At 47.4% G+C, this 24578-nt stretch overlaps 1 protein-coding gene across 1 annotated transcript in view; it reads left to right on the top strand.

The window, feature by feature from the left end:
- Window positions 1-24578, top strand: part of MYBBP1A (MYB binding protein 1a) — a 76547-nt gene that overhangs the window by 10156 nt on the left and 41813 nt on the right. The window contains exons 11-25 of the mRNA XM_044993607.1: window positions 1555-1844; window positions 2803-2910; window positions 3817-3942; window positions 5986-6192; window positions 7280-7388; window positions 8609-8699; window positions 12241-12392; window positions 13304-13396; window positions 14161-14307; window positions 15065-15229; window positions 17270-17427; window positions 18664-18798; window positions 20254-20374; window positions 21239-21370; window positions 23255-23323. Of these exons, the coding sequence (XP_044849542.1) occupies window positions 1555-1844; window positions 2803-2910; window positions 3817-3942; window positions 5986-6192; window positions 7280-7388; window positions 8609-8699; window positions 12241-12392; window positions 13304-13396; window positions 14161-14307; window positions 15065-15229; window positions 17270-17427; window positions 18664-18798; window positions 20254-20374; window positions 21239-21370; window positions 23255-23323 (2103 nt within the window). The remainder of the gene's footprint in view (window positions 1-1554; window positions 1845-2802; window positions 2911-3816; window positions 3943-5985; window positions 6193-7279; window positions 7389-8608; window positions 8700-12240; window positions 12393-13303; window positions 13397-14160; window positions 14308-15064; window positions 15230-17269; window positions 17428-18663; window positions 18799-20253; window positions 20375-21238; window positions 21371-23254; window positions 23324-24578) is intronic.

The raw sequence follows: 24578 nt of genomic DNA, 5'->3' as shown, positions 1-24578 counted from the left end.
TTTAATCTCCAGCACCTTTATTACTAGTTTGAGCCTCCAATCCCAGGTTAAATTAGCAGGGTTGGCAATTGGGAAACTACTGCTCGGTTCTTACTTTCCTCCAAGTCACCGATGCAGGCTATTGGAGACTGGGTGCTGGTTTGATTCCCCTGTTCCTAAAAACACATCAATCCATATATATTTTTTTTTTTACTTGTAAAGCGAGCACATTTGATTTTGTTTAATCAAGAGACAACCAACATGAAACCCCTGGATCCCGGTGCTACTCCGCTTTCAGCATAGAATCACGTTTTAATGACATTTTTCGGGGTGGTTCTGCTGATTTTGGACAATACTGACAGTACTGGAGGAGCTGACCAATAGAATGCAAATGTAAGCTCATTCAGTTGTGCTTTGCAGATGATATCTTTCTGAGGCATATGTCTTATGGCCAAATGGATGTGGCTGCAGATTAATCACCTGTGAAATTTACTGGCTTTCTAGTTTAGGGAACATTCAGTCTTTAAATTTCATTACTGCTCCAGCTTCCCTCATATCACCGTATTGATCTTGACATTTCATAAAACAATTTGTTTAATTCACTTAGAAAAGTTGCATTATGTGGTTGGAATGGAGTCACTGTTCTTTTCCCCTTCAAGCTTTCTCCAGATATATTTTCGTTCTCCTCACAGCACAGTCGAGTGAGTGGGGATGAATGTATGACATAATTGAAACGCTGTGGATTGTACAAGACCGTTGGGAAAATGGGATAAATAAATGTGTCTGGTACTGCTGGGCTGAAAGTTCTACCCCTTGCAGACTGCTGTCTGTATCATTCTAGCATATATGCAGTCTGGGTCTGGGCTGTAGTGTAGATCTCAGCACCATGTGGCACTATTTACAACACTCCTAGTCTCAAAATTTGAACCACTTGATCTGCACAGCTTTCAGCAAGCCTGGGAGAACAGGCCCCATTGAACATTTATGTGCTGTGTTTCTACTGCAGGAAGATAGAGCAGTTCTCACAAACTTTTTGGGCAACATTGTCAGCTGATGGTTCTTAAGACCTCACCTGTATCAGTGGTGTCTGATCTACCAGGGAGGGAGGACTACTTGCAGTTTGAGATTAATGTTTGGTGAAGTCCAAGATCAGTGGCAGGTTAGAGCATGCAAGACTCCATTGCTGGTAGGTGAAGCAGTTTGGTCTAGTGGATAGAGCACTGGAGTGGGCCCCAGGAGACCTGAGTTGTATTCTTGGCTTAGCCATTAGCCTCTTGGGTGACCTTGTGTAAGTCACTTCCCTTCTCTGTGCCTCAGCTTTGCCATCTGTAAAATGGAGCCCATGAGCTCATTGTCCAGCACTTTGTGCTCTAATGACATCTGAAGGGGTGAGTGGGTTGTGGGAATCTGGAGTATTGATACTGCCCCAGTGAATGTTCAGACCCAGGATTTATTGTACCAAGTGCAAGTACAGAGCAAAGTCAGTTTTGTACAGTGACTGAGTGTGCATATTTCTCTGTCTCCATCGTGCAATATGATGGGCCGTAACCTGCTTGTATTGACTCTGTCTTTCAGCTTCCGGACCGGTTTAAGTTCGCTCCGGAGATGGAAACCTATGTTAACTCATTCCTAGAGGGCTGTGATGATCCAGAGAAGCAGCTGGCGGTGATGATTGGCTTCTCCACTCTGACCAATCAAGGCTATCCGGTTGTGCCCAGCTTCTGGAAGGTGGTGAAACACTTGCAGCCTGTAGCGTTGCTGAAATACGTCGACTGGCTCAAGAGGATGTTCCTTAGGCCAGATTTTGACTGCTGCTTAGATTTCACCACCAGCCGGCAAAAACAGAACCAGGAGAAAGTAAATATGTGAGTGTATTTACAGTACAAGCCCCTCCTCTTTCTTAGAGCCATGTTGTATGCATCTTCCTGTGTTTAGCTCTGTTTTGTTTGCCTGGGGGAGATGGGGGACAGCTACAACAGCTGATTCCCAGCAACACTTTTCGCTGGTCCTAGGTCAGGAGCAGCTTGTGTTTTCTTTTCCTTTATCCTTATTGGGAAACCATAGAAATTTCCTATTGGGAAAACCTCTTGGGAAAAACTGGGGGGATGAATTGTCTCTAGGTGGTCTTTGTCACTGTGCTTTCTCACTGTGCTACTACCCCAGCTGGACACTGTGTTGCTCAGTGTCTCTTCAAACTGAGATATAAAACTTAGGTCCTGATCAGTTGTGATACAGAACCTTTTGTGACAGTTGGAGCACTGATCAAATAAAGTTTGGGTAATTGTATTCTGCCTAGTTAAAATTCCAGCTGCACTCCCTCAATTTTAGATGACGTTAAGGAAAGGGGCCTGTGTGTCTTAATTGTTACTGTGGTGTGGTACGCCAGTGTGATGCTTCACCCCAGACATGGGCAGAGACTTGTCAAGGGTAAAAGACACTCTGTCAGTATGTTGTATTCTCCTTGTGACTTAAGGTCTTCAATCATAGGAACATTCTTGCTTTTCTTGAAGCAGTTTTTGGTGGAACACCGAGGCTCATTGGATTAGAATTGATCTGAGTTCATATTTGTTTATAAAGTGCATGTATACCAGCGGAAGAGAAAATGCAGGTAGCTTAGGAAAGGTACCTTTATACATGCACCTGTCACTTCTTTCTGCATATGTGTCAGTATATGCTGCATTCTATCTGATTTCTAACTATAATTTATGCTGCTGAAAGTTTATGCTGTATTCAGAGTCTCATCACCCATTGTTTCAGTGTTTTCTTATCCAGTGCAGTGTCTGAGCTTCTGTTTTATAATTGTATCCATTTGCTTATTGAAAGGACCCAGCACCGAGTGGTTCGGCTGAGAAAATGGATTATTGCCCGACTAGTCAGCATCATTGACAGTCAAGGGAAGATGGAAGAGGATTTGGTGATGGATGTTGTCAGGTGAGAAGGATTTAAAGACTACTTAGTGCTACCCAGTGGTGGGGTGATTCTTGATAGAAGGCTGGAGTGGTACTAAAGCAGGGGTTGGCCACTTTTCAGAAGTGGGGTGCCGAGTCTTCATTTATTCACTCTAATTTAAGGTTTCGCGCGCCAGTAATACATGTTAACGTTTTTACAAGTCTATAATATAGAACTAAACTATTGTTGTCTGTAAAGTAAATAAGTTTTTTAATATGTTTAAGAAGCTTCATTTAAAATTAAATTAAAATGCAGAGCCCCCGGACCGGTGCCCAGGACCCGGGCAGTATGAGTCCCACTGAAATTCAGCTCTTGTGCCGCCTTTGGCACGCGTGCCATAGGTTGCCTACCCCTGTACTAAAGCAACTGACAGGCAACCTTGGACCCAGTCACTTAGGGTAAAATTTTCAAAAATGCCAAAATAATTTAGGAGCCTACCTCCCGTTGGTTTTCAGTAAGACTTAGATTACTTAGGCACTTCTTAGATGCTTTGAAAATTATACCTCTAATCTTTTGGGCCAGAGTTTTCAAAGGTATTTAGGTGTCTATCTGCATCTTCAAGCACCTGACTACCTTTAAAAAGTTGGTCTTTGTGCCTAAATGAGTATTGTAGTAATAAAAATGATGTTGCAGGGTGTTAACGGCCTTCTTCGAGGTACTGAGCACCCTCCTCTTCCATTAACTGCAGGTACCTGGTGGGGTCGGTTCCTATAGAATTCATGAGGCTTAATTAAAATTTGTGACGTGCTCGGGGATGCTTGGATGAGAAATGCTGAATAAGCACATGCTGTTTACAATATTGAATTTGCTTTTTATAAAGGTGGTTTTGTATAGGCCCATAGAACCCAAGTCAAATCTTCATCTGCTCTCTTCCTTTTTCCCCTCTAGGTTTTGCTTCTTCCATGCTTTCTTCAAGACCCAGAAACCAACCGCTGAAATACCGGAGACGAAATCTCTCCCCTCAGTACCTCTGGATGGACAGACTCACTCAATGGCTGCAAACTTGTTTTTCAGGTATGGACTTTGCCTGCATGCAGTTAGCATTGGAAGTTGATCTCCTGTCCAGAGAGGAGCATATTATTATTTATATTGTCCATGGATGGGGCTTCTAGGTGTGAAGACAAGTACCCCATGATGATAGGTGCTGTACAAAACACAGAACAAAAAGATGGTCCCTGCCCCTCAAAGAATTTACAATCTAAGTGCCAGGAAACAATGGGACAATATTATCTAAATAGACAAGACAAACACAGGGTAGGGGACTGGGTAGAACACACAGGCAGAGTGAACAATGTGATGGCGGCAAACATGTTAATTCAAAAAAATTTGGGGGGGGAGTGGGGGTAGGGGGTGTTACTTAGGAGAGTGCCAACTAAATGGGACGGGAGAGGGGGATGGGACAGGTGTAGAGTGAAACTGAGGTAAGAAGGGAGGGGGAGGGTTGGTGCCAACAGCCCATCAGCACAGGGCTCAGACAGCCAGAACATTCTGGAATTTTGACTGGAATGTCCTGAGGTCCCAGCTTTGGCCGCTTCTGAGGAGTCTCTAGCTGGCCACTCTGGCGTGGGGGGAAGGCACTGCCTTGTCCTAGCGCCCCCAGGCGTATGTGTGGTGTCTCCCATGCACAGTTGTGGGTCCAGGAGGGGTGCTGGGGAGAGGGATGTGGCTGGACCTCGTCTTGCCCGCTCCCCTGCAGTATGGCAGCCCCTGCTTTGGGTACTTCTGGCCCTGCCAGGCGCGTGGCAGGAGACGGGGGTTATTGCACTTCTGTTGCATTAAGTGTTGTGTGCTTGTGCATCAGTGCAGCCATAACCGAAACCCCTTTCCTTAGAGATCTTGGGTAAAACATCCTACAAATGCTTAAGCTGCTGCTGCTTCTTAACAGAGTAACTGACCCAAATCGTATCTGTGCAGTGCTGAGGTCAGGCCAGATGGCCTTTCTCCTCCAATTTCCGTTCAGCCCCCATTACTCAGCAGCACTGGCTGAGGGGTGCACTATTTATGGACTCCAGAGAGGGGGGTTCGTTGTGACACTGCAAAACCTGGCAGGGTCATGTGGCTGCTCTCTGTTGCCTGCTAGTGGTGTAATATAATTCCAGTAATCCAAATTTCCTCAATCCCAAAAGCCTAGTTATGCAAATCCACAGTGTGTTCCAGATGGTAGCCCGTGTTAGTTAAGATAAGTATCGGCTTATCTGACCAGCTGGTTATAGGCTGTCCCATTTGGATGAATAGGACTGCATTGTTTTTGGGACCTGCTGATTGGTGCTCCACTCACCCTGCCTATTCTTAGGCAAAAGAAATGGAGTATTGATCTCCGGGACATTGCTGCATCTAAGCTCTTCTGTTAGGCAATTGAGAGGCCAGGTGCTCAAATGCCCCTCTGTTGGAGGTCAGGAGAAAGGAAGAGGAGGTGCAGGGAGCATAATGAGTGTAGCTGTCACTTTGCAAAGAATCCCGTGAAGCGTTGTGGGATAAAGGCCTTGTGGTTATAAGACACTGGACTTAGAGTTGGGAGAGCTGGGTTCAATTCCCAGCTCTGCCACAGACTCCCTTGGTGACCTTGGGCAAGGTACTTAATCTCCCCAGTGCCCCAGTTCTCCATCTGTAAAATGGGGATCATGCTTCCTGTTCCTGTCCTGTCTAAGTAGATTGCAAGCCCTTTAGGGCAGGGACTGCTCTGACTTTCTGTTTAGACAGCGCTTAGTCTCGGTTGGGGCCTTGAGATACCGCTGTAGTACAAATGGGGCTGCAGAAGAGAACTACGGCTACGTTTTGGGCCCTGGAAGCAGAAAGCTTCCAAACTGTTGTTAAATTAAATAAATCCGTAGAGCTACCCCGAAAGGAATAGAATGAGTGAGCCGTGTTTTGAGACCGGTTCCTCTAACTCATCCCAGCCATTGTGGTGTTGGGAACGGACGGTGGAATAAATCAGGCTCAGTGGGGCGCTAGTCAATAATTAGTGTGTCTCGGTGCTATAATAATCCAGTAACTAATGAGAACAGCGTCAGTTCTCCATGTTAATGTGGTGCTCTCTGCTGTCTGCTTGCCTCTCAGTTTGCTTCAGATTTTAAACTCTCTGCACGTGCTGGGAGACACGGTTGAAGCTGCAGCCCTGAGGGAGAAGCACATCCACGGGGTGACTGCAGACAGGAACCTGTGGATCTACCTCATTATCCAGTACGCCAGCGTCCTCCTGTCCCACGAGAAGCACGTCAAGGCTGTGACTCCTTTCACCGCCGAACAGAGGGCTGCTTGGGACCGGTGAGAGGCTTGGGAAGCCAGCTGAAGTCTGTTGACTAGCAGTGGGGGTGAGGAAGGGCAATGGGAATGGCTGACGCGTGCAGGAAATCGAGGTTTCTGTAGCAGAGTGCAAGAGATTTGGGGAAAATGTGCTCCATGGGTGTGTTTGCCTGGGCTCTTCTCTTGGTGTCTCCAAGGCTGTGGGCTATGCTTCTGCTTTTGGGTCAGATCATCCTAGAGCAGCTGATTTGTCTAGGCTGATGAGTCCAGGTATGTAACATGAGACAATGGAAGCTGCCTGACTGAATAAGCATCTCCTCCACTCTGGGTGAAGCAGCCTGTATCCGCCTGCTTTGTCTTTGCTGAGGGTGTATCCTAGATGTTAGAAGTGGATAAGCCCTGTTGGGGCACCCAATCCAGTGACTTGGCCAGTGCAGGATAAGTTCCCTATACTGTACTATTCTTTTTATTGCTTTGTCCAGTGTGGATGAACTGTCCTAAGCAGTGCGGTTCCGTTCCTTCCCTTTGGAGACCCGTCCTCGATGTTTTAGTCTGTGGAATTCTGCCTGAAATCCAGCCTGTGTTTTCCCTTTAACTTCACTCCCTTGCACCAACTCTAACTCTTCCTCCTGCTCCTTCCTCCTTCAGATACTTGTTGATGGTCATGTGGCTTCCCACTCCCATTAGCTCTCCCAGGCTGGATTTCTCTTTTAATCTTTCCTCCTAGAAGGCCAGTTCCTTTGGGCCCCCATCTGACCTTCTCTGAACTCCTTCTCCTCTAAATGAGTGTGCTGTTGCTGTGTATTCAGCTGAAGTCTATTGGGAATCCGTGCCTTGCCCTAAATACATTATTTAGAAGCCATACAGAGAGTGCTGTTGTGAGAATTCAAGAGAAGACATCTATTCCTGCCAATTGTTAGTCAAAGACAGATCCTTTCCTACATGCTTTGATGTCATTTGGTCTAGTTAAATTGCCTCTGAGTATTTGAAGTGGTGCAGTTAACGAGTGCAGGGACCAGCAAGATCATCTGAAGCTCTTGCTCTTGTCTGAGATGCTGTGGACTTGATCTTGTAACACTGAAAGGCCCGTCGTCGTTTGTCTCTTCAGAATGCTGCAGTCTCTGGAGAACCTGCAGAAGAAAGAGAAGGAGTCCCGCAGTATGGAAATCTTTGCTTTCCAGCACCTTCTGCTCTTAGTGGGCATTCATCTGTTCAAGGTAACAGTCGTCATGCATATTGGGCTATATGAACCATGCTGATGTCTGCTGGGCTTTCTGAACTGCGGGCAGAAACAGTTTGACACTTCCTTTGTGTTTGACAAGATATGATCCTTTAGAATTTCTGGCTGTTTAAATTAAGGGGCCAGTAGACCAGGAATCCAGCACTGGTCATAAGCATTGAGCTTTCAGCCAACAAAGGAGATGCGTTTGGCTATCAGGGAGGGAGCGAGAGTGACTGGGAGTTGGAGTCCTGGTTTCTAGTCCCAGTTCAGCCTCTAACTTGCTGTGTGACTGTGGCAAGTCACGTACTTTCTTTGCTCCTAAATGGGATAATGTTGCTGCCTTCTCTGGGGTGTTGTGGTTGATTAATGTCTGTAAATGTTTGGAGACGCACTGGTGAGTGGTGTTATATACATGCAAAGTTATTAATACTCTTGTTGGGCTGTCCGTCAGAGTCCTCATTTAAAATATAAAAAAAATCCAAAAATACATTGTGCAAAGTGTTGCTATGTTCAGATCCTCCACTTTGGGATTGGCACCTTGTTAAAATAAGAATAGTTTCTGCTGCTGGTAATAGAAAACAACCAGAAAATCCTCACTCTGCTTCTCATCTTGGCCGCCCCAGCTACCAGCTTTGCACAGTCTCCAGCTCAGATGTGTGCTAGGGGGTGGCCTGGTGCTGACGGCCAAGGTGGTTTCTTCAGTTGTACATTCTGCTGGAACTTGAATCCCGGGTCTGAACTATAATATAATGTTCACGTGCGCTATATATACAGAAGACCAGCAGAGTGTTTCCTGGCAGTTAATGACTGGAAAGTGAGGGGCTTTAAAACTGCAGTCTCCTTGCAGAATTGTCCTACGTACAAAAATCCTTTTTCGGGGGGAGTGTTGGGCAGTTGCCTCTGAAGTGCTGAGCCCCCTTCCTTCCCATGGACTTGACTCCCAACTCTCCATGGCACTTTCCTGAAGGCCTGCACGACCCTGAAGCACTGGGTCCAGTAGGTTCCTAGCTAGTCCTGTTAACTCCTGCCCTTTGTCCTGCCATATCCATGTGGCTGAGATGAAAACCCCAACGTGTCTGTGTGCCTAGCATCCTAATGGTGGCACATTGTGCTCATTCGGGAGCAGAAATGGGTACGTTTCTTGCGTTGTTGTTGCACTGATAGAGGGTATTCACTGCCTGGCTTCTCTCTCTGCTCCTGTTTTACATCGAACAGACTCCGGCAGAAACCCAGGACCTTCTGAATGACCTTCTGAACTGCATTGAGAGGGCGTTGGACAAGAAATCCAGGAAGAAGAAGAAGCCTGGTGGGTTCTGGTCTAAAGAGAGAGACTTTGGGAATTATTAACAATCCTCTACCCTGTTAATGTGTTTTCCATTGCCCAGAGCACACTGGGAGCCTACCAAAATATAAAACCCATCTTAGAACAAAACCAGAGGAAGTGCGCTACTAAGCAGCGGGGGCTAGGTCCTGCCCTCTGCGGAGAATGTTGATTTTTGGTGGAGGAGGGAGTGAGGTGTCTCTTCCCTTCCTCAATCATACAGAAATACTCAGCACTGAATGTCAGCATTGCTTGTGAGCTGGGGGTCGGCTTGCTGTCCTCACCCACCGGCAGGTGCGTAGGGAGCCCATTCAAAGGTGCTCAAAACTCACCTCCCCATGTGACTAGGGTGCCCGGATTTCCCAATTTTCTAAGGACAGTCCCGATTTTTGGGTCTTTTTCTTATATAGGCTCCTATTACCCCCCACCACCACCCCCTGTCCTGATTTTTCACACTTGTGACTAATTCCCTTCCTCACCCACCCAAGGAGAAGAGCTATGGGATGTATACTCTGAGATCCTGAGCACCCGCGTACGATCGTGAGGGCCATGTTATACATGACAAGAGTAGTTTTCTTGGTTAAAAGCTCAGGACAAGAATTCTAGATAAATCTCACGAGGGAATTGTCTTTAGGAATTTGGGCTGAATATTTACTTGTGAAAAACCTATTTCTTAACCACTGAGGGCTAAATTAATCGCTGGCATAAGTGGGAGCTTCTCCAGTGGATTCGTGGCATCTGCTTGTGCCAGCAGTGAATTTGGCTTACGTCTGCTTTGAGTGTGGTTGTTTGAAATGGCTGCTCTCTAAGGTAATCGTTGGGGTAGAGCTAGTAGCTGATGCATGATCCAGTGATTGCAGCTGGGAGACAGGACTCCTGGGTTCTAATTCTGGCTCAGTCACTGACTCGTTGTGTTGGACAACTTGTGTTACTGCTCTGTGCCTCAGTTTCCCCATGTGAGAAACAGTGAGGATAATTCCTGACTTGCAGGGTGTGTGGTGAGGCTTAAGCCTTTCCCTTAACTATTTTTTTTTCCACAGAGCAGCACAGTAATTCATGTAAAATATATGGAGGTAGTTCTATCTCATAGAACTGGAAGGGACCCCAAAAGGTCATCGAATCCAGCCCCCTGCCTTCCCTAGCAGGACCAACTACTGATTTTGCCCCAGATCCCTAAGTGGCCCCCTCAAGGATTGAGCTTCCAACCCTGGGTTTAGCAAGCCAATGCTCAAACCGCTGAGCTATCCCTCCCCGCAAAAGATATAGCATAGAAAGCAAAGCATCAAAAAACATGCAAGGGATTACATAAAAGTACCTCGTTAGATTATTAAAATAGAACTTGTTACATTGTGGGACCATTAGGACCTCAAGATCCCATATAAAACCCAGATACAGAAGAGCATGGTTAAATTGTATGCTCTGGGGATTGTGGAAGGAAATGAGAGAGAGAGAGAGAGAGAATTCAAATTAATTTTCCCCTGGCCAAGAGGGTAGGAAAGCTAATGGAGTGTCCAACTCCTTGGGAGCAGAGGGCTAAATTCCATGCTTATTCGTGTGAAGGCCAAGGTATCAATTCAGAACAGTTTGCTCCCCACAGCACACTGGATGCCCACTGGCATTAGTGGGAGGTTTGCACGGAGATCAGGGGTGAGCATGACCCGTAGAGATTAGCTAAGTGCTCAGTTATAAGTAGGCCAGTGCTTTTGTGTTATATTCATCACCTGGTGAGAGAATCTGCTCCCTTTTGGGCCACTGCTGCCAGAGTTGCCTGTTGTTTCTCTTTCTTCCCCATCCTCCTTTCTGTTTCTCTCTTCCCCTCCAAGCCTTCCCATCTTTGTGAGTCTTCTTTGTTCATCCCTGTGGCGACCCTCAGTTCCCCTGCCAGAGAGCGTCGCTTCCACTCACTGTCCCTATCGTCCATGGAAATGATCAGCCGTTAATGGTTAATGTCAGAGATGGGCAAACTACGGCCCGTGGGCCATATCTGGCCATGCCCGTGGGCCATATCCGGCCATGCCCGTGGGCCATATCCGGGACCGTCCTGCTTGGCCCTTGAGCTCCCGGCCGGAGAGGCTAGCCCCCGTCCCCTCCCCTTCTGTCCCCACTTCCCCGCAGCCTCAGCTTGCCGTGCTGCAGCGCTCTGGGCAGCGGGGCTGCGAGCTCCTGCCGGGTGGTGTGGCTGGCTCCGGCCAGGCAGCACGGCTGCCAGACATGCTGCTCTGAGTGGCATGGTGAGGGGAGTGGGGGGCTTGGATAAGGGGCAGGGAGTTCCAGGGGGCAGTCAGGGGACAGGGAGTGGGAGGGTTGGGTAGGTGTGGGAGTCCCAGGGGGCCGGTCGGGGCAGTAAGAGGACAAGGAGCAAGAGGGGTTGGATAGGGGGTGGGGTCCTGGGGGGGGGGCGGTTAGGGGCAGGGGGTCCCGGGAGTGGGTGGTCAGGGGACAAGGAGTAGGAGGGGTTGGATGGGTCGGGAGTTCTGAGGGGGGTGAGAAGTGGGAGGGGGCGGATAGAGGGCGGGGGCCAGGCTGTTTGGGGAGGCACAGCGTTCCCTACCCGGCCCTCCTAGAAAGGAGGATGGGGAAGAAAGAGAAACAACAGGCAACTCTGGCAGCAGTGGCCCAAAGGGGGGGCAGGTTCTCTCACCAGAATCCCGATGTGGCCCTCAGGCCACAAAGTTTGCCCACCCCTGGGTTAATGTTGTCGTTAGTGGCAGGAGTGTTGGCATTTAAAGTTGATCCTTCAATCAGATTAATAGAAACGAGGGGAGTTTGCGCCTTCAAGTGATTGGTTCCAGGCGGTCTGTCGATTCAGGCATAGTTACTCTGGGTTCACTTTTGGAAGGTTTTCTCTCTAGTTATAAGGCAAGAATTTTTGTTTTTTTTAAATGAAAGCTGAGATTCTGGAGACTGAATATTCCAGGCAGGCTGGATCCGTCCTGCCTGCTCTGTGTGGGCACCCCTGATCTAGTGGGTGGGGCACTAGCCTGTGACTCAGCAGACCTGGGTTCAATTCAGAACTCCTCCGTAGACTGCGTGTGTGGCCTTGGGCACGTTGCACTTTAACCACCCTGTGCCTGCATTCCCCATCTGTAAAGTGGGGCTGTCGCTTCCGGGACTCCGTGGGGATGGGGACAAATCCATTAACGGTTGTGAGGCGCTTGAATACTAAGGCAACGAGAGCCGTTAAGTACCTAGATATAGGCCTGTGGAGCAAACCAGATGGCAGGACTGGCCAGGCCTGTTACCTGGTGGAATGCTTGTTTGCTTAGGCCATGTTCTAAAGAAGATTTTAGGTCTGTCGTCTTTACAGTGACAGTAACCTATTCAATACAATTGCGTTACCTAGCAACATACTGTATTATTCTCAGTCCGTCACTGCAGGAAAACCTGTGTTCTTCCCCCATTTGGCCAGCACTGTTATTCTTTTGCCTGATGGAGGTGTCTGCAGCCCTTTCTTTGAAGCACCTTGAGAGCCTGGTGTCCAAGTTTTAATTTCTCCTCTGCTGATGCCTTTCTGTTTCCTGCGCAGATGACGAAGAGCCAGAATGGGTAGAGGTGATTGTGGAAATTCTTCTATCCCTCCTCTCCCAGCCCAGCCTACTCATGCGTCGGGTCTCCAAAAGTGTGTTTGGACGCATATGTCCTTACCTGTCAAAGAAAGCTCTGCACCTGGTCCTGAATGTAAGTGAGGGATCTGGGGTGGGGGCTGGATTGATTGACGTTTCTGATTGTTTTACAAGTAAAGTGAGGGTTTGGTTAAATTAAGACAGTAAGGGGTCATCCTGTGGCTCAGAGGGTTGTGGTAAAGGAGATAGCCTCTTCGCCTTCTAGGCTGCAGCCTGCTATCTAGCTGCCTGTGTCATTCTAGATCCAGCAGTATGTGTCCAGTTTCTAGGTCACAGGTTAAAGGAGAGGCCTCCATGAGAGTGCATGCTATGAAATGGGAATGTCCTCAAATACGTACTTCTGAGTCTTAAAAGAATCTGATGAGAGGATTTGTGCAGGGCCACCTGTTCTTGAACCAGCAAACCTGGGAACAGCTTATATTTGGCCACTTTTTTCCTTTGTTATCTTTGGTTTAGGAAATTATTGTGTCACTTTATACATCATTTTGCTTATATGTTTTAGCATGAATCGTAATTAAAAAAAAGCAGCAGCAGCTTAAAAGTACCTGAAATTCAAAATCTGAATGAATAGGGTCACATCACTCCCTAGTGTTGCATCTTATGAAAGAATAATCTATCGATTGCAAAAAACAACAACAACTAGAAAGTACCTCCTATGAGGAATGTAATGTGTATTAGGAGTTAAAATAGATGTTTGTTCATTTTACCGCCCTCTTCCTCTCATATTTTCCTTTCCCCTCTAATTTGTAAGCTGTAGAAGTATCGAATGGCTTTTTTCAAATTTTCTGGTATGGGTTTCCATAAATAGCAGGTACAAAAGTATTGACGCAAGCTAGAAAGCTATGTTTTTCTAGCCTGTTATAACTTTAACTTGGTCATTGTTCAGCTAATTGAGTTTGCTGAAAACAGCTGTACATTCTGTATAAAAAAATAAAAGTAAAACTTGTTTGGAAAACTATTCCACAGGTTCTTGATCCAGAGCAAGATCAGGATGAGGAAAGTGCTGTTGTTGTGATGGAAGAAACAGACAAAAAGAAGAAAACCTTGCTGGAGGATACGGTAACTCCTTTGTTTAAAGAAATAATCTTCCATCCCTGACCATTGAAAACAGTGTTACTGCGATGTGTGTCTTTAGAAGTTAGTTGCATTTCTCTCTTAATAAAATGACTGCTCCTCTGCTAAGGGATATTTTTCTGATACAGTCTGAACACGTCTTGTTGAAAGTGCCTAAATGTTAGTTTCTTTGTGCTGAAGGAAAATACTGTTGGAAATACAGCTTTAAAAAGTGTATGATTTCCAGCGGACAGGTCTCCGCATCGGACAAGCCACCATGATGATCACCTCTTGTTGGAAGTTAAGCAGAAAGGCCACAGGCTGAATAGTTGTGACGCAGGATTGTCTGGATCCTGGAGCTCAGAGTTCAGGAACTGCAGAGCCTGAAGTGGTGTGGACCAAATCCAAGTTCATTAGGCATGAAAATAACTCTCCAAAGCAGGTTCCCTAACAAGGCCCCTTCCTGCAATGCCTGCAGGTCTTTTTCTCCAAAGCCAGTCCCAGGCTGACTTTTCTTTGGTAATTCTCTTATTTTATACCCTGGAGAGGTTTCCTGGCCTGTCCTGCTCTTTCTGCTACAGTGATATCCCTTTCATTCAGACCGGATGTGCTTTCTGCCAGCAGCACTCTTTCCCCATCCCATTTGAGGCTCACAGGCAGGGCAGGACAGCACTGAGAGAGCGTGCATTGCCATTGCTTATTCTTTGTCTCACCGGCCTTAAATTCACACGCCGCTTAATTAGTGGGGTGGACTCTTTTCTTCTTCACAGAACGAGGAGGAAAGTGCAGACTCTTCTGATGATGATAGCTCCGAGGAAGATGGAGAGGAAGATAGTGAAGATGAGAATAATAATGAAGGCGTAGATGAAAATTTTCGGAATCAGCTGATGAATGTCCTGCAGGCAGGGAATGCATTGGTAGGTGTTGGCAAACCTGCAAGATGATTGATGCTTCAGAGAGCATAGAGGAAGGCTCGGAATATTCTGTGGTACAGTATAACTAAGGCCCTGATGCAGTGTAATCCACTTTCCTTCTGGGTAGCAGGAATCCTGATCCAGCTGTCCTTTATGTGCATTTGAAACCCGTGGCTGGTGTGTTCACAGGAGTCTAAGGGAGTTAGGCACTTAACTCCTATTGAAAGTTAATGGGACTTGGGTGCTGAGCCCCATTCAGGCCCCTCTGTAAATCTCAGCCTGTAGCTACAAGTTCCACACACGTCCGTGTCAGATGCAGTCTGAATTGGGCCTGTGTTGTGTACGTGTTTCTGCCTCTTGCCCCTCGCTGGGTCAGGTGGCTGGAAAGCGCCCAATGACCTGGCCAGTCAGTTACGCAGTAACCTGGCTGTCAGAGACATGCATGCAAGACGCCGGCAGGTGGTTGCCCTTTTACGCATCTCTGCGGCCTTCTCACAGCCCTTTGCAGGGTAGGCTTCCGCTGGGCTAATCTTGGCCGGGCAAAAGCTTCTAAAGCTCAAGCTGGTCTCCACATGTGGGGAAGTCTGTCTGACACCTGCGCCAGCCAAATCCATCCTGTCCCTCTTGAGGCTCAATGGCTGGAACTCTCCTTCGCTCTGAAGTGTTTGCACCCAGGTGAACTGCAGTCCCAAGAGGCTGAGGAAAGGGGGATTGAATTTTAAAATAAGTAAAATTACTTTTTTGGGTTGTTTTTTTAAAGGGAGGAGACAAGAGCGATGAGGATGTGGATGATGAGACCATGCTGGCCCTTGATGAGAATGTTTCGGCCCTCTTTGCTGAACAGCAGAAGCGGATCCAGGCAAAGAAGGACGAGAAAGAAAAGATGCGGAAGGAGAAAATCTTGCGGAGGGATTTTAAGATTAAGGTAGGAGGCAAATGTCCTATTGAATGGCCCATGTCTATCTTTGTAGCATGTCGTTAGACAGCTGGATGTATTTTATTGCCTTGAATAAGCTACTAAAGAAACCAAAAACATTAAATGTGTCTTTATATTGTAAGCTTCGTTTGACAGGGACTGTGTTTTGTTCTGGTTTTTGTACAGCTCCTAGCACATTGGGGTTCTAGAGCATGAATAGGTCTCCAAAGACCTACTACAGTATATATTATAATAAAGAAGCAAAGCTTTTCAAAAGAAAACAGTGATTTTGGGTGTCTTAGCTGTTGTATGTTCAATTGGGGACACCTTAACGGGGCCTGATTTTTCAGATGGTGAGTACTTGGCACTTTTTGATTTTATGTCTCAGGTTGAGCACTGAGAAATGGAGGCACCCAAAATCCCTCCTGGAAACTCTTGGCTGTATGTTTTCCCCTGGGTTATTAGATATAAGAATGGTGAGTCTTGGACTCGGCAGTGAACACAGTTTCCCTAGGTGAGAACATAGTATTAATTTGTGACAGGTTTCAGAGTGTTAGTCTGTATCAGCAAAAACAACGAGGAGTCCTTGTGGCACCTTAGAGACTAACACATTTATTTGGGCATGCGTTTTCATGGACTAGAAACCACTTCATCAGATGTTAAACAAGGTGTCACAAGGACTCCTCGTTGTATTAAATTGTGACCACTAGGTGGCAGTAGAACCTGTAGAATAGATTTGCAATTTGTCAAGCTGCTTCATCCAGTAAAAGGATTCTTGAGTAGTAATTTTTAAATAGGGCCCTATCAAATTCTCAGCCATGAAAAACATGTAATGGACCATGAAATCTGGTCTAACCCTGTGAATTGTGGTCTTTGTTATGCTTTTACTACACAGATTTCACGGGGGAGACCAGTGTTTCTCAAACTGGGGGTCCTGACCCAAAAGGGAGTTGCAGGGGGGTCGCAAGGTTATTTTTGGGGGGATCGTGGTATTATCACCCTTACTTCTGCGCTGCCTTCAGAATTGGGTGGCCAGAGAGCAGTGGCTGCTGGCACCCTTATTTCTGTGCCATACCATGCCATCCTTATTTCTGTGCTGCTGCCTGCAGACCTGGATGACCAGAGAGTGGCCGCTGCTGACTGAGGGCCCAGCCCTGCTGGCACCAGCACAGGAAAAAGGGTGGTAATACCATACCATGCCCTCCTTACTTCTGCGCTGCTGCTGGCAGCGGCTCTGCCTTCAGAGCTGTGATCCCAGCCAGCAGCCGCTGCTCTCCTGCGGCCCAGCTCTGAAGGCAGCGCTGCAGCAGTGCAGAAGTAAGGGTAGCGGTATTGCAACCCCCCCTACAATAACCTTGTAAACCCCCCCCCCCAACTCCTTTTTGGGTCAGGACCGCTACAATTACCACACCCTGGAATTTCAGATTTAAATAGCTCACATCATGAAATTTCTGATTTTTAAAATCCTATGGCCGTGAAATTGACCAAAATGGACCCTGAGTTTGGTAGGGCTCTACTTACAAATGTTGCCAAACTGATGGAGGAAAAAATAACTAAGGGGTGTCCAGGGTCACAGGAGCATCTGCTTTTTTATTTTAGTAACACCAGTGCACTGGTGTGAGATCATCATGCTGGTCTGGAAGTCAGTGGGCCTTCAGCTGGTGAAGTGTTTGTAGTTTCTTTGTCTTCAACTGAATTATGCCAGTTTACACCATCTGAGGATCTAGCCAGGAAGTGTAATTGACCCATCAACAACACAGAAACTGACTATCCACAAAGCGCTGTCAAATGCATTAACTAAAGAGAATGTTTTTCCCTCATCTCTTTCAGTTACAGTAATTCTGGGTGTTAGTAGGTGTCCAGTTTTCAGATGGAAATGTGATTTATTTTGTTTGTTTGTTAAGTTTTGTTTTATTCCCTACTACTTCCCCCAAGTTGACAGGTGACCCTTGAAAATGGACAAATTTGAAGGAGCTGTTTTTGACACATCCTGATAGTCCATATTGCCTAGTCCACAGGGATTCTCATTTGAACGACCTATATTTCTAGGTACTGGACCTCATTGAGGTGTTCCTTGCTAAGCAGCCAGAGAACCCCCTTGTGTTTGATATTATCGATCCCCTTCTTCTGGTGATTGAGCGGAGCATGAGTTCAGACTCTGACAAGCAGGAGCAAGACTTCCTCCAGAAAACAGCTGATATCTTCACGTAAGTGTCCACACTGAAGTGTCTTTCAAAGTCCTTTACCTGTCAGTATGTCTTTGGTTTCTGTAGTAGCTGCTTGGTGGTGCTGACTTGACTCCTAGCAGCTGGTTGTGATGAGTCTGCTGTGCATGTGGATTAAGTACAATTCTTTTTTCTGCTAATTGCATGTTATTAGAAGGGAAAGAATCCTGATCGTTTATAGCATTCCTTCTCCACGCTCCTCTCATTGAAGGATTTCAATTACAAAACACATTTGAAGAAGGTGAAATCCCTACATACCATGCCGCTGAAGTCAATGGTAACGTTTCCATAGACCTCAAGCTATGTGTTGAATCACACACTTTACGTGGAAACTTGCCCTCTTTTGTCCAGTGTGAAATCATCCAGCAACTTTCTCTGTTACTAAATTGCTGTGTCAATTTCACAGCACTGTAAAAAATGATTTTTGTAACAGCCCCACCCTGCTAGACCTTGCCTGGTGAGCCCTGCAGATGGGGGACAGCACCAGTTGAATTGTTCATGATCATGCAGCAAGGAATCTCACTCGGCTGCTGGAGATTATTTTGAGAAACATGCTATCCTCCTACGCAAGGTGCGGAGACACATGGGGTTGACACATTCCTGATTTCTCTGCTAGTTGACGTCATCCCAGACAGCTTTGGGACGGGAGGGTGTTTTTATGAATAGAGATTCTTCATGTGCAGAAGCAGAATTCTGCATCTGTGTGTGTGTGAGAGAGAAAGTGTGTGTGTGGAGGGGGGTTGTTAAAGAGCACAAGGGAGACTGATAGGACAGGCTGGAGTTAGGCATTAAGTGCTGTGCATGGTACATGGCACTCTCCTGTCCCTCACACAACCCTGCTCTAGGCACCTTCAGTTCTGAGTCACTCTCTCACCTCCAGCCACTGCTCTGCATGTGCTTCGGTACTGACGAGGTTTGAGGCCACCAAATGCATTTCATGTGTGAGCCTGGATCTCTAGGTGAAAGGTGTAAACAGCTGCTCTGCAAACCCTGCCCTCCTTGAACTGAAGCACAAGAAGGATCAAACAGCTAACGAGTGCCGTACCCACTCCACCACAGGGCTTCCTGTGGTTGCGGCACAGATCCCATGTCTAGCTGTGAGATGCATGCTGGTTAACTCCGAGCCCTAATGTCCAGGGTTAATGCCAGCGCGTTGCTCCGAACTCTCTCTTCTGAGTTGACAGCCCTGCATTTTTAATGCCTGCGTCCTCTTTTCAGGAATCGCTTATGTAGAGCCAAGCAGTACTGCAGGAGCGTGGGCGACCTGGTGGAGGATTTGCATGCCTTGTTGGAGAGCCTGGTGAAGAGAGCCAGCAAGCACACGGACTCCGTGTTGGCACTCTACTATTTCAGGTGGGTAGCAAGGCTGGGAGAACTCTTCATTTAACACCATGCTGGGGGAGGCCTATTCACAGCTGCTGTAAGTGGGTGCAGTTGCATTGACCTCAGTGGGGCCCTTACACGAGGTTTGTCTTTGGTCCAAATGCCATAGGCAGTTTCACTAAGTGAGTGGGGAGGTGCCTCCATTCAGGTTAGTGAAACCAAAGACCTGGGTGGCTCATAGGCTGAGGAAATGGTGCTAATATTTCAAATCGTTAATTGAAGCGGGTAAGGGGGGACAGCGGCAGTTTTGTCTGGTCCATTTTAGTTCGTTACAATGGTTACAACTAACCATTATAGCTGGTTAGTTATGGTAACACTGAAACCATGCCAGTAGACAGAGCTGGTGAGACCAAGTTGACCATTAGGCCTGGGGGAAATGTGAGCATTGGAAAATCCTGAGGAGGAGTGAGAGGGGACAGTGGCTGAGCTGGCAAGCTAGAGAGAGTGTCCTGCCAGTTTGAAGCATCACTGACACGAGAAGCAAAATTTGTAGTGCTCCTCTTGCCTGAGAGATATGGTACAGAAATGGTCCAACCCAACTGGCAGAAAGTGGAAAGACTCTCGCTGGCTTCCGTAGTAGGCGATGGAATTGGGTCTTGATTCCAGCTGATCGGGATGGGAACTCGTGTCACTGCAGGGCTGGCGTCCCTTTGCAGTGACCGTTCTGCATGCACCCTGGTAGCTTGTTTCCCCATCTGTGTTTCACAAGGGAAATGCAACTAGAGCTTTAAACAACTGAAAAAAGTAAGCGGAAGGGCCCTAACCTCTACTTGACAGTGTCTGCTTCTCTCCCCCTTGGTGCAAGTGGGTGAGGAGCTCCCAGGATGCTGATGCAGCATATATTTATTTCTCCTGTTGTTGTTATGCCAGAAAGCGTGGGTGACCTCAAGCTAGTCCCATCCCATCTCTGAGCCTTGGTTTCCCCCATCTCTGAATGGGGATGCCACTGCTTTAGCACTCTCAGGTTTGACATTGTGCATCCCCATGCAGTCTGTTGGCTGTATCCCCCCATGCATGAGGCTGTCTGCTCTTTGGGGTAGGGACCGCTTTCCCACTGCATGTGTGTACGGTGCCTAGTCCGATAGGGCAGCTGTAGGCACTACCACAATACAGTGAATAAGAGTGTGCAAGGCACTGGGCTATTCTTGGGTGGAAGGTGTAACAGGAGCAAAGGGGTGTTCGCTCCTGACGTAGCCGTCAGTAAAACAGAGACTGCATTAGAGAGAGGAGACCCTGCAGCCACCCCAGCATCCAGACCTCTTTGTTGTCCCTGCTGCAGAGCACTGAGAAGAGCTGCTTGCTCTGTCTGTCTGACCAGTGGCCTGCTTGTAAGTTCTGTTGGAGACCTGATTGCAGGGGCCTGGGCCTCAGCTTTTGGGCACTCCACTAAACGCTGCCCACTTCTCGGTTTTGTTTCTGGTTCAGCGCCTCTTTGTACCTGTTCAAAGTGCTGAAAGGAAACGTGGCCAGAGAGACGGCGACTCCGCTTTCTCCCTCAAAAAAGAAACAGAAAACCAGCGAAGGGAGCAGTGCACAGACTGACCAGGTAAGAGGGCTGTCCGCCTCCCAAGGCAGGGGCTCTGTGGGGCTGGGCTCCCCGGTGGGCTTCGTATTGTCAGTCTACATTGTGTTATTGCCGTTGGTGGTCGTGGACGTGGTCCCCCAATGTTCTACCTCTTTGTTTCCTGAACTGCCATATCCTCGCTGACCCTCCTAGTCCGTCGTCTTCTTAACCACCTGTCCAGGTGAGATCTCCTTCAGCCATCAAAGGGTGCGAATACATTTTGGGTGCCTGCTAATTGGATAATAAACCAGACCCTGAGCTTACATATTAATGCTGCTCACCCCACTGTTCTCATGTATCTTTGCCCCGCTACCTCTTCCCGCTGACTCTGAGCCCTTTTCTAGAAGGGGTTGGGTGTAATCCAGCAAATTGGAGCATGGCCGAACTCACCTGTGTATGGAGGCAGCATTGCCCAGTGGACTGGCAGTCAGGAAACCTGCGTGCTGTTTCTAGCTCTGCCACTGATCTGCTGTGTGGCCTTGGGCAGGGGTCTTGAGCTGTCCTGAAAATCCCAGTGTCAATCCCTTTCTGTGCCTTAGTTTTCCCTACCTGGACGATGGGAATAAGGATAGTTACCTTTCATAAAGTACTTGGGGAGCTATAAATGAAAAGCACCAGGTAAGAGCCGAGCAGTCTTGATCCTGCATTCCTTGCACACTCAGAGCTCGTGTGAGTTTCGGGGTGTAAGGAAAATGCTGAGGGTGGGCCCTTGTTAGGGACAAATGTGTAAGTTACCCAAGAAGGATAAGTTTGGGCAATATCAACACGTGCTCCCTGGTGCTCTGGTATAGATAGAATCGCTCCCATTGTTTCACAAACCTCATCTTTTCTTGCTGCCCTTTCCAGCTTTCTGGCACAGGCATTCTGGACCTGAAGAGAGTGACCATGGTGTATCAGGAGGCATTGAGTGGATTCATGACCAGGCGGAAGAGTGCCCTCACGGGGTCTATGTTTCTTGATCTCTTCAACCGCTTCCCGGTAAGTGTTGCTAGGAATGTGGTACCCTGTGTTCCAGGGTAAACCCTTGGAAAGCAACGGGTTTTATTTTTCAGTTCATTGCAGGCTTGTAGAACAGCTGTAAGATTTACAAGAATGCAGCTTGCTATGTCTAAGAGGCAGAGGAATGAACTATTGTTACCCTCTGCCATTAACATATCATCGTACGGGGAGTACTGGCATAGAAATCTGAATTGAATTGAAAGGCCATACTTTTTAGGATGCCTTATGAGGCCCTAGACAGATGAAATCTGCCATTGTGTATTAGCTTGATACATGTACTCAAGACGGTAGGGATGCATTAGACTTGCAATTCTAGTCCAGCTGCCTCCGGGCAATGGCTTTTTATCTGCACTCACAAGGTGTGTTGAGTGTCTGCATTTTCTCAGTCTCCTGTAAAGTAGACTCCAGTGGACATATTCCAACCTTGTTGGTGAAACAGTGTCATCACCCCCAAACCTTTGGGATTGGCAGTGGATGTTGACTCCTGCAGGTTTTGAACCTCTGCACCTAATTGGAACTGGTACTCCTTATACAGGCTGCTTCTAACCCTCCTGAGCCAGTTGGCTTTCCAGGAGTCTGTCCAAGAAACAGTTCTCTGAACCCCTTCCCTCCTCTTGACGGCTAGAGGACACGCACCTCCTGGTACTTCAGATTCACAGAGGCTTTTGGGTAAAGGAGTCTCTGCTTTAAGAGGGCCCTTTCTCCAGAATCTTCAGCACTGTAAACCCTCTCTGGGGATGAGGCTGACCTCGGTGTATTGGACTCAGTGAGCAGTATTTGTCCTGAACACATGTCTCTTCCCAAATAAAACCTCAGCCCTGCAGACATCCATCTCTCCCTGGGCTGCTGTGGCAGTTTAATTAGCTTCCTGGAGAGCAGTGGTGTTTGCAATAAGCTGTGATCATGGAGCGTCTGAGCTGGGGCCATCAAGAAATGGAGGTGATGGCTTACATTACCAAAAAAAAAAAGGGCAAACCAAAACCCACAAAATTCTGTGATGCTTCAGGTCCTTCCAGGGGGGAATAGCTACTGGACAGCTTGTCTCATGGCTGTTTAACTAATGAAAGAGGCACTAAAATGTCAAACTGAGAATGAAACGTTTTCAGATTCTTTACTTAATTCAGCTCTGGCAAGTGGGAGCTTCTGGAAAGCTGGTTTCCTTGTGAGACTGTGCCCTGCCCTACCCTAATTGACTAGAGAGAGATGGGAAGGGCAAATACAGCCTATTGGCCAGAGAGTCTCGTGTGCCTACTCCCGGCTCTTCCATTTATCTTGGGCAACTTGCTTAGGACCCAATTCTGCAACATGCCAAGTGCTCTTGGTTCCCATTGGAGGCACCGGGAGCTAAGGGCACGGAGTTGCTTTCAGGATCATCCCCTAAACCTCCATGTCTGATTTTGTCCATTTAAAGATGATGGTTTATGAGGGTGTTGGGATGTCTAGTGTCAGTTTAACCTGTTGCCAGGCCTGTCTATTCACTGAGTCACGGGTCTGAGTTCCCTCCTGAGTCTCTATGGTTTTTAATAACCGCACAAAGAGTAAGGAAGGGGTTCATTATAGACAAGCCCTAACTCTGGGTATTCCCATGCGTCAGTGGGACAGTAGAGATGCCTAAAATGTTGGCAGGATCTGGGCTTAAGCCCACAGTGCCAGAGCGTGACATTGGGACCCTGCTGAAGACAGTGGGAGTTTTGCCACAGACTTCACTAGAGCTAAGGCTTTGCCCGGAGTTGTTGTGAGGAAAGCTGGTTACCTTTCCAGTAACCAGGTGCTGAATCAACATACAAAATTTAGGCCTTTTTAAAAACAAACAAACTAGGCTTTGCAGCAAGGCACTAATGGCCAGGCCCTTCTTTGTTACAGGTCATGTGTAAGCCGTTAATAGACACCCTCGTCAAGTCCATCACAGCGGGAGCAAGGCAGCATCAGCAGGTAAGAAGGAAAACAAGGAAGCAAAGCTGCATTAAGCAGCAATTTGGAGATGGCACTTAATCACGTTGGCTCAGCTGATGCTTTATGGGTGTATTGCTGCCTTTGGAGTTGCTCAGTTCTGCAAAGTGGGCTTCCCAAGGAGGGTTCTCCTAGGGCTGTTGCTTTCCCGTTGTGGGTATATGAGGCAAATTCTGAGGTTTTCTATTTTCCTGGTCACTCCCTGTGTTCTCTCAGCTACTGAGCTTTTTCATTCCTGCTTTTTACTCATTAGTTCCATCAGGGTGCTTGACACCTCACAGGAGTGCTCACCTCACAGCGTTGAGCTGATATTATTGTAGAAGATGCCTGATTTTCCTGCCTTTGAATCACCGCTTGATGCTTTGTGGGTCAGAAGCTCCTTTTATTAACTCATCGTATTAGGAAATATCTGCTTCCTAATGTCAAGCGCCTGCTATCCCAAGGTTAGCCTCCTGCGCCCTCCAGGCAATGCCTTCTCCTCAGCGACCCCGTTCCAGCTATCCTCTGCTTCCCAGGCCACGTAGTTCTGTGTTTAGTTGGAAAGCTCCTGTACTATGGAACTGTGGTGGTTTTTGTTTTGTTTTTTCTTTTCAGGTTAATTGTGTGAGCCGGGCTTTGCTATATGTATGATGTCTTATTGATAAAATGTGACCGGGATGGCTGCCCTCTGAGGCTGCTTCATGCCCATGTGATCGAACCCTGTCTGTCAGGACTTTTATACCCGCAGCCATCACTGTGACATCCAAGTGCCTCCCCTGAAAACCCCTCTAGGCCGGTGGCATAGTCTCGCTAACATTCCCTTCCTTAGCTGTAAAGTGCATCTGGCTGAGAAACGGACGGCCTGCAGTGATCTTACTCGGTTATCGTTTGATCATTAACAGCAATGGAATTAAAACACGAAGGGCCGGATACTAATCTATACTAAGGCTGCCTGAGGTTGCCAGTGTAAATGAAGTTTACTCACTCTGAGAGGCCCCTGTACGCTGCCAGAGCAACCTTTGTGTAAATGAGAATCAGACCCAAAGTGACTTTGGTGGATGAAAATGAGAACAGGTTCTGTTAATAAGCAAATTAATTAATTGAGGCACGTTCTCGGTTCTGTCTCCGAGAGACTGTGCAGCCTCCCTAGCAGAGGGCTTCGTTTGTGTTACTATCTCGGCTTCTTCCATGGGGAATAACAGCTCGTTCCTGTAGGGATTCCCATGGTAATGTGTGAGCTTCATTTCAAGAGAGTATT

The sequence above is a fragment of the Mauremys mutica genome, chromosome 19 (genome assembly GCF_020497125.1).
Source record: "Mauremys mutica isolate MM-2020 ecotype Southern chromosome 19, ASM2049712v1, whole genome shotgun sequence".
NCBI lineage: Eukaryota > Metazoa > Chordata > Testudines > Geoemydidae > Mauremys > Mauremys mutica.
This window is presented reverse-complemented; position numbering and strand designations above follow the sequence as displayed.